General features: G+C 39.9%; 2 protein-coding genes across 3 annotated transcripts in view; one reads left to right on the top strand and one right to left on the bottom strand.

Moving 5' to 3' along the window:
* Positions 1-10,163, top strand: part of LOC115749848 — a 469,397-nt gene that overhangs the window by 228,059 nt on the left and 231,175 nt on the right. The window lies entirely within an intron of this gene.
* Positions 1,796-6,266, bottom strand: LOC115751798. Of its 2 annotated transcripts, none has more exons than XM_030689808.2 (4): positions 5,039-6,266; positions 3,208-4,557; positions 2,521-2,635; positions 1,796-2,321 (listed from the first exon to the last, which is right to left on the bottom strand). In XM_030689808.2, the coding sequence occupies exons 1-4, from the start codon at positions 5,699-5,701 to the stop codon at positions 2,095-2,097; spliced, it is 2,355 nt and encodes a 784-aa protein (XP_030545668.1). In that variant the 5' UTR covers positions 5,702-6,266; the 3' UTR covers positions 1,796-2,094. The 2 variants fall into 2 exon arrangements, with proteins under 2 accessions (XP_030545668.1, XP_030545661.1); XM_030689801.2 differs by having other exon boundaries at positions 1,796-2,330; positions 5,039-6,265.

The following is a 10,163-nucleotide window of genomic DNA, read 5'->3' on the forward strand; positions in this document are numbered from 1 at the left end:
GAAGGGTGTAAATTGTAGTGAGTCGAAACAGGATGGGGCAGAGTATTTGTCTATGATGACAAAGATGCAAAGCCAAACTGAAGAAGAGTACAAAAAAAAGGAAAAAAAAAGTAATTTTTGTGATTATATCTTATGAGTTTACAGTCAATTTATTCATCGGAATATGCTATAACTTACAAAGTTGAATTGCTCCAAATCGTGAGATTTGTGTCCGCTGCGACGTGATGTTCAATCTAGTCTGAAGGTCGACAATTTGTTGACTACACACAATGGCAGAGAGCTACTCTTACCTTCATCCACTCTTTATATTTGAGAAAATTATCAAAAAATTCCTAAATTTATTACCCTTTTACCGATTCAATTCTCAACTTTTTCATATTTTACCAATTGAGCTCATTCAGCCAATTTTGATCGAAAAGTGCTAATGTAGACGCTAGTTCTCTTAGATGGCACGTTCGGCGTTGATCCGAACAATTTTTATTAATATTGTTCGAATTTGTATTACTTTTTCCCTTTTTCCTTTTTTTTGTTTTTTTTTTTAAATAATGGCTTGCTAGGTTGCCAGCCAGCGGCGAGGGCTAGCGACCCTTGCATGGTCTGGGAGAGGGCTTCATGGCCCTCACGGGCCATAGTTTAAAAAGCCAATGAAAAGAAAAAAAAAAGAAATGAGTAAAAAGCTCAAAAAATTATTAGAACATTATAAACAATTATCCACGTTAGCACCGACATACCTGGTGAGACGACAGGCTTTCATGTCAACATTTGCTTGTCAAAATTAGTCGGATGAACTCAATTGACAATACGCGTAAATGTTTAGGACTCAATTGACAAAATTAAAAGGTTTAAGATTGAACTAATAAAAATATAATAAATTTAGGACTTTTTGAATAATTTTCCCTTTATATTCCCTTTTCAAGGTTTTTTTTTTCTATACTTCTAGTGCAATTTTTTCTCTAATTTTATGCAATTTCCTAAAGATAAATCTTTTGAATGAGCTTCACAAAAAATGATTGACATGACAAACATGATACGCGGCAGTGCCATACATGAGAATATGCATTGAGCTCGACATAAAGTTAATGTGTTTTGATTCATGTCAATAATATGTGTACGAACATATATTATATATACTTTGCACTCAACATAAACTTTATTCGATGTGCATTTGTTGTTAATTCTTGATATGACATTGACAAAATATGTTATCTTATGTAAATCGTATGTATCAATCCTATGTTCATCGCCCGTCTTTTAAATCGTTTATGACATCCCAAATGTAATCATCTGTTATTTTCTCCTTTCTATTTGTTTACCAAAGATTATTTATATTATCAGTACTTTTGTATGATATAAGGATTAATACCACGAAAAATCTCAAATTGATATACATATAATAAATTTATCATAAAATAACTTTTTGACCATTGAAAACTCATACTATACACCCGTGACAAATTTACCATCCATTAAATTGAGTTAATACTATAAAAAAACTCAAAACCGATATACATATGATAAATCGAAAGTAAAACCTCAATCACATATCATATAACTCAATAATTTGACGTCAATATTTAACAAAAACTAACGAAAAGTAAATTTATTACAGATATATCAATACAAAACTTTTGATTATAAAAAAAATTATCTAAAGTAAATTAATCACAAATATGCCAATTTAGAGTTTTTCATGATATTAACCTATAAAATAACCACACGCATGGATTTATGACTAGTGTACAATAAATTTTTTTTTTTGGTCGAATGGTGTACAAGAAAATGAGTCCACAGACTGTTGACATAAATATTTTATGTATTCCCTTTTTTTTTTCTTTGTGGTTCGTCCAAGGAACTCGAAAGAAATTTCCTGGGTACACATCTGCTGCTGCGATGTGAGGTCATAGTGATACAGAATGTACATATTCAACCAATTCTGTACAAAAATTACAATTCCCCCATAAGGCTCTTGGAAAAACCGTGGATCACATTTGCCTCCGACGGCTCCAGAAGATAAAAACTCTTCCGGAATTTAGAGGAAAGAAAAACACAGGCAGTTCCAATTCGCACATCGACTATACCCGCTCTCTGTCATTGTTAGTCAAGAAAATGAGCGGCCGCTGCATCAGGGGACCCTGCGACTTGAGCTGATTCGGCGATTCTGAGAGCCATGGTGGCCCTGTAGGCGGCCAAGTCGGCATTTCCCATGAGCGACTGAGCCCTCTGACGTTTTGCAATAGCGAGTTCCAGGGATCTGTCAGCTGATGCTTGAGCTTCCTCGACTTTCCGCAGGGCGCTCTGTTCCTCCAGAGCGTCTCTCTCTGCTGCCAATGCTGAAGTGAGATTGGATAATAAGCCAAACTTCCAAAAAATAACTCCGTTCATGCCACAGAGAAACTGACCAAACTTTGCACAGACTGAAACATCCATTCACACCTACAATCTACCGACAAGAACAAGCTAAACTTCCAATACTCCCTACATGTATCATTCCAATTATCCAGTTAAGAGGGTGACATTCACCTTGCAAGAGACCCGGTTGCTTGCCTCGTCCATGCTGGCTTCCCTGCCTTTTAAATGATCTCCGCTTACGCAGGGCAGGCTTTGGAACCAAGGGAGCTTTTCTTGATTGATGACCCTGTAAAAACATTTGTTTATGTTTAAGAGAACCATTTGAAGCAGAAGAAATGAACCTCACAAAATCAAACTTACAGCGCATAATATGATTGCACTTTTCTCATTTACCCATAAATGCACACTAAACCATTTTCTTAAATGACAACAGTAAGGTGCTAAACGCAAGATCCAAAGCTCTTCTACATCCAAATGATACTTAAAAAGAATTCCAAACCCAGAGAGCAGAAATCTCTAGAAAGCTGATTATCTTAAAGAAAACACTTAAGATCCAAGAGAATCATAATATAAAATTAGATAATGGTAACCATTTTCTGGAAAGAGGATTTCAAGAATGAAAAGACTAATGGCAAGAAAAGCAGTAATCTGAAAATCTTTTCCGTAAGACAATCTCCCACATAAAAAGATTAATAAAGCTGCTCAGCTGCAAAGAAAGTGTGTACAATTTCACTGAATGCATATCCTCTCAAGAAAAGGGAACACAAAATGCCAATCCACCCTATCCAGCATGTCAGCAGTGTGTTGGCCATCACTCAAGAAAAATTGGGAGCACACGGTCTTTAAGCATTAATTTACCTGAAATACTCTGACCAAAGCCGATCGTCTCTGCATACGTTTCTTCACCCAATAACGGTTCACAGCTTCCACAACATCCTCTCTCTCTATGTCCAGTCTAAGATTAGGGTCTGGTTTCTCATTCAAGAGATCATAAGGATTGCAATAGAAAGCCTTCTCAAATGCATCAATCATAAGCTCGAAGCTGTCCTCTGAAACATGCTCAGGTGGATCATTTTCAGCAAAGAACTCGTTATTGAATTTATGAAGCCACTCCTCATCTTCACAGTCCATGTCGTAACTTGCAGTCTTACTGGCCATAGCTCTTGACACCTCACCAGCACTCACCGTAATATAATATTCTGGTCTTGTAAAGGGTACGAAATTTTCTTCTCCATATCCTAATACTTCACACACCCCTGGAACAGGTATTATCTTAACAGAAGGAGCCTTAGGAGATATGACCTGCTTATTTCGGTCAAAACATTCCTTGTAAAGATCCTTAAATTTCAACCAATCGTCTCGGTCAGGAAATTCCAGTTTCCAATCATTATCCCCTATCCAAACCATTGCATGGGTGAAATGGTTGGAGGAACAAGGCCTCATAACTTCTTGTGCCTTGTGAGCATATCTTATTAGTCCCCCTATTTTGACAACAAGAGACCACTCCCCAGAGTCTAAAAGTTCCAACATGACATTTCCACCATCCTCCCTGAAACACTTGTCTGAATCGCTAATCAATACATTTGCATTACAGGAGAACATATCTGTATCCTGTTGAAGTCTGGTCACAGTAGCACTCGTCTCATCATTATTTCCAGCAGACCTAGTCTGAACAGATCTTCTCTTGTTGCTAGAAATTATTGAGGAAAATGGGAATCCGTTCTTCTTAGCACTGACTAAGTCTGAGGCTAATGCTCCAATACATTTCCTCACACATGCTAGAGAAGGATTTCTAGCTCTCCTCCTTGGCCTCAATGAACTCCTCCTTTTCCTTATGCCACGAGAATTCGACCCATATCTATGTAGTGAAGATCGATTATCAACCTTAGCGCCTTTAGAAGACATGTGCAGCAGCAGCTCACTCCCTGGAACTTCAACATTACCTGCTGATTTGCTTTTTGAAGGCGAAAAAGAATAATCTTCTTCTGAGAGTTCCTCCTCATCCGCAGTCACCAAACCATCATTTGTTTGCACCAACGCTGAATTATTTACAGGAGCCAATGGCACAAACTGATGGCGGAGAAGCATACTACAATGCATGTACATGAAACAAAAGGGAACTGCAGAAAAATCCACACAAAAAATAGGTGTAAACTGCCTGGATCCAAAGAACTTGCATGTCCCGGAGCTGAAAATGGAAGGACACTCCTGAAAGGGAAAAAGGAAGAAAGAACATTCAAATACAGCACGAAAGCAACACTACTAGGATGAAGCAAGCCCATTGGAAAGAGAATCCAGTGAAAAAACGCCCTCAACACTAGCTATTACATAACTTGTAGCAAAGAAGCTACCCGAATAGATACCCTTACCCAATAACCATCCATCCAGAAGCCTCGCCTATCAAAATAGATACGTGAATTACTAATGACATTGTACATATTAAAAAGAAGAGCTTTGCAGAAACCCTTGAACCAATCCTTTGCCCTAATGGCAAAACACGCCAATAGCATGACAAACAAGAAAATTGTAAAGTCTTCTACATCTTAATTTCATCATAAGCTATAATAGGTGTACTGGGCCTTATAGAAAAGGAAGTCCTCTGCCTACATCCCATCTCCCCGATTTGATATACATGATGGAAGATACAATTCAAAAAATAGCTCAGCAGACTAAAGAAAATCAAGCTTACCCGTGAGAAATGAATCCCGTGCAATGCATAGACACCTCGAAGCGGCTCTGACATGACAAACTTTGAAAGTGCAGACAATCTAATGCAGACCCTCTTCATGTACTGCAGAACAGAACACAAAAGGCCAACAACTGCCCAATTTTCTCGACATGGCAGCTCCAAAACCACAGAAAGCGCCCGAAAACCCTGCAAAAACTCTCCTTGCGCACCGCCACTCTTTCTGTTCTGCCTCCTGGAGAAGCGAATCCCATACTTCTTACCATCACCGATCTCCAAGCTTGACACCGTCTCTCTCTTCCTTTTCCTGCTATAGACAATCCCAGACATCCTATCCACATCGTCCCTACCGATCAAAGACTCGGTTTCAACAACAGGCTTCTCACATTCATCATCCTCTATTTCAATTACAGCAATCTCACGCTTTGGACTCGCATTCTTAGCCAACCCAACTTGCTTGGACTTGAGACCACCAACAACTCCATTCCCACTACCACCTCTACTATCTATGAGGCTAAACCACTCATCCCTATCGCTGCCCTTCCTGACCTTGGCGTCGCCCGATTCCGGCCACAAGCGACGGCCGGAGCGCAAGACCCGCGCCCCGTCGACGCCCTTCACCACTCCGAAAACCCTCGTGGTCCGTCGCATGCCAACCGATGGCATCGCCCCGCCCCGCCCCCTAGACCGGACACCACCCGACTGCTCGATCCCCTGTCCCCCGCTTCGCCGAATCACCCAGTTGACTCAGCCGATCCCTCCCGTGACGACCCACTGAACGGAAAGAGACGCTCGGTGACCCCTTCTGACCAACACAGAGTCCGGACCACGTATGGTATGGGAAAATCGGAAGACCCCCAAGATAAGTACAGTCAAGTACGAGAAGAGCCCTTCCAACACGCCATGGGGGAACTCACTGAAGTTAATCGCCGGACGAGACTGAGAATATACGTCGGTCAGTTTAAGGAAACGGGCACGTGACCAACCAACTGACGAGCACAGTGAACCGCCAATCGGGCCGATCGACCCCAACCCACGAATAAACACGAAGATCGCCAAGAAACAGACAAATAGAGATCCAATCTTTTCCCTTATTTTCCCTTCCACTACCCACATGAACAACGCAGAGAGAGAGACAGAGAGATGTTGAAGATCTATAAAACAGAGAGATGTTGGAAAACAGAGCGATTCACGTAAATCTCGTCCAGATCGAGATCGAGATCGAGTGAGAGAAGAGGAGAGAGAGAGAGAGTGAGAGAGATGCGTATAGGGGTCTCTATCTACGGGCTAGGGTTTATGGAGGAGAAACTGAGATCGAAGCAGCATGACAACATCGCCGACTGATCCACGCCGTTGGATCTGGAGATCAGCGGTCCTGATTGATTAGGGTTCCTGAGAGAGTCCAAAGCATACTCGATGAAGGAGGCGCTTCAGCTCTCGGAAAGGAGACACTGGATATTTTCTCGCTTTGAATCTCTTTCCTCCGGAAAGACGAAAATGCCCTTCACTTGGCGAGCGGGGCATAAGCGGGCGACGTGCGTGAATCGACGGGGTCGGATTGGGGATTTCGTGGGGTTGGAGCGGGGATATGGGAGTAAAAGCGGCATTGAAAGTCAGAAATGAGAGGGCCAAATCCAACGGTCCTGATTTTCTGTTTGGAGAGGTTAAAAAAGTAAAAGGACTCTTCTGTGAAGTGGGCCCCAATAAAAGCAGGTAATGAGGTAAATTTACTTGCGTGGCCTAGCAAGCATTTTTGGCTTTTACCTTTCGAGGCCTTAATTGGGTTTTTAAGAGAAAAGTTACAACGAAAACCAAATCAAATCCACAATCTTCAATCATGTTTGAAGCAACCTTTTCCTTTTTCTGTTCTTTAAATTTTTTTTTTTCTGAGGGCCGACGGTCCACCCTAACATTGGTTGAAGGCGTCGCGGCTCTTGCTAGGGCGGTGAAAGCCTGATAAGCTCGCCACGGCTTTGCCGGCAAAAGTGAGGGCGCGTGGCCCCTTTGCGTGATTTGGGCAAGGGCGTAGTAGCCCTCACCGGCTCTTGGTGAGGCGACAACACTGAGATAAGGGAGAGGGCATCTCGGCCTTCGCATGTGGATGGCGAGGGTCGACCGATGGCCCTTGCCTATATTCAACAAATGGCTAACCCTCATTTGATGGTTAGGATGTCTGGAAGTGTTCAATGTATTTTTATCTTTAATAGAATGTCCGGTATAAAAATTCAAAGAGTTACTAAAATGTCAAAAAATTGTGCACGTAACCGTCGGTCGTGCCACCTAAGATGGTTGGTGTTTACATTAGTAGCTTCCGATCAAAATTAGTCGAATGGACTCAATTGACATCAATTATATCACTTATGAATGCGGAATGTTGAGTAAAGAAGGAATGATAGAAGAGATTTTCACTAAAACTTGAGTTTAAGAGAGTTGAAATTAGGGGTGAGTAGTTCCCGATCCGATTTTTAGACGATCCAATGGAACAGGTTAAAACATCATCTTCTATGGATATGACTCTCGACTCTCTAGCCATACTTCACTACACAGCATCTTCCGTACCTTACGTAGGACTTGAGTTTCGCAATCGCATATAATTTTAAAACAAAATGGTTAGACATACGATGCATAAGATTTGGCTATACGGATAAACTACTGGAATGCATTAACTCTACTAAACCAACTAGACATCCAACCCATTCATGATAGAAAAAAGGAGACAGTCAGCGAACGTACATGAATGTTTAAACAACAATGGACTACTAGAACTAGGAACAAACAACATTAGATTTAGGGTTACTTAAAAAAAACAACAAAAAACAAAAAGGACCATTCCGGTCCGATTTAGTCTTATAATCCTAGAATCGGAAACCGGACCACCTGGCCACCAGTTCTAATATTAAGAATTGAGAATCGGACCGCCACCGACTAGAACCGAGAAACGGACCATCGACACAATACATTAAATTCATGTATTAATTTGTTTGTTCATTTTCTAAGGGAATCGCCTAAATTGGGTCTTGATTCCTTAACGAGGCTTCTCCAGGAAAAAAAAGGAAATGAAGATTATATATTTTGCATTAGAGAGTTAAATAGCCATTCTGCTCTTAAAGATACAAAAAATAGAAAAATAGAGGTACTATCCAATCGACGAAGCTTCGGCTGCCACAAGAGGTTGGCTGTTGCATCTCGAAATTGGGTTGGCCCAATGGGCCGAAGAAAGCCTTAATTTAACTCTGGTCCAGGAGGATTGACGACGTAGGAGATGACGTCAACGACGATAACGCCTAAGACAATAAAAATCAACCGGGGCTTTACTGCCGAACGCGGTAGATAGGCCGCGCCGTCTTCCATGGAATTACAAGTTCGAGCTATGTCGTGAACGAATCTCCGGTCAATCTGTGCCTTGGCCTTCCTCACATTTTTCACTTATGAAAAAATAACCTGATTTAAATTAAAAAAAACTCGCGTTTTCATCCTGCTGTTGGCTCCTAACTACCCATATCACGTTGAATTGACTATATTTTACTCACACATCGTTTCCAAATAATTTTTTGCTCACCCTCACCTCTTCTTTCACATCCATTACATTTAAACTTTTACTTCATATTTGTCTTCTTCAGAACTTATACGCACTAATCATATATCGGAGTACATAAATGTTATTTTTATATGCAAATTTACTTTATTTCCCTATATAACTTGAGAGCGATGGGTTCTCGATTTGATTCCGGGGAGGTCTAATGGAACCGGTGAATTATTAGTAGTCGTGAGCAACACAAATACTTTATTTTTAATAATTAATAAACTTTAGCTTAACATTTAAGAAATAAAAAAAAACAATCGATGGATTACTAGGTGTACGTTCAATAAATAACATAAATAAATAAAAAATAATTGGTCCGATCCGGTTCTCACTTAGAACCGGAAACAGGATAAAAAATATGGAATCGGAAACCAAAACGACACCCTCCGGGAACCGGTCTGTTCTTGGTTCAATCAGTCCATGTTGCTCACTCCTAATATTACTCTCATGGTCGTGAATTTTTGGACTTTGATTTTTGGTACAAACGTATGAAAGTTTACTCAAAATTGAATATTATGATTGTTGTATCCATTATACACAATTTGCTTAAGGATTATCTTCTTGCTTGTGCTTAAGTTCTTTTTTAAATAATAATATATTAGGACAAAACATAAAGAGATATACAACTCATTAACAAAATAATTTGTTTCTTTTTAAGAAACAAAATATATAGCTTTTTGTTTTGTCGAAAGATATTTCATTCATTAAATAGAATAATATTTGAGAGGTATATATAATGCTTTCCAGTTTAGCAAATCCCAAATAACCGAGAAACAAAGTAAATACCTGAAAGCAAATAATGAAGCACGATCCACGATTAATTCATTAACAATCTGCGGCCGATCACTAGATTCAATATGAAGTACACGTCGAGATTTCCCACTTTATTTGCAATGGCTTGTGATGCACGTTTAAGTTCAATGTCATCAATATGTTGAAAAAACACACATCAAATACGTGTAAGGAACTTCAAGATTTATATCTAGATCTAGTTTGGGAGAGTAAAACCCTAGATCTTGACCTAAATCTAGAGTGGGAGAGGAGAGAGGTCTAGTCTTGGAAAGGTTGTGGAACAAACTTCCTCCTCGATGGCTACTACTGAACGAATGACCGAACTAGTCCCCATGTCTACCAAGATCAACTACAGAAATTTGTTCACGCACACAAATTTCCAAAACAAATGGGAGAGAAAATAAATATGAGCAAAAAAAAAAAAAAAGAATCAGAGAATAAGTAGGCACAAGAGAGTTTCAAAAGAGGGAAGGATTTTTGAGGAGATGATGGGGTTTGTCGAGAGAGGGAGAGAGAGAATAACGAAGCACGGGGTTTGTCGACAGAAAGAGAAAATTAGGAAACCCTAATGTTTGGGTAGCTCACAAAACACGATAATTAGTTAGTAATCTACCAAATAAACTATTTTTTTTTGGAAAAGATACACTGATTTTATTCAACTGGATAAAGAAAAGGAAAAACGAAAAAAAGAAGAAGGCGAGCATTAATCTTAAATCAAGAGTGGGCCCTATATTTAACCTTAATAGATGTTGC

The sequence above is a fragment of the Rhodamnia argentea genome, chromosome 5 (genome assembly GCF_020921035.1).
Source record: "Rhodamnia argentea isolate NSW1041297 chromosome 5, ASM2092103v1, whole genome shotgun sequence".
Lineage (NCBI taxonomy): Eukaryota > Viridiplantae > Streptophyta > Magnoliopsida > Myrtales > Myrtaceae > Rhodamnia > Rhodamnia argentea.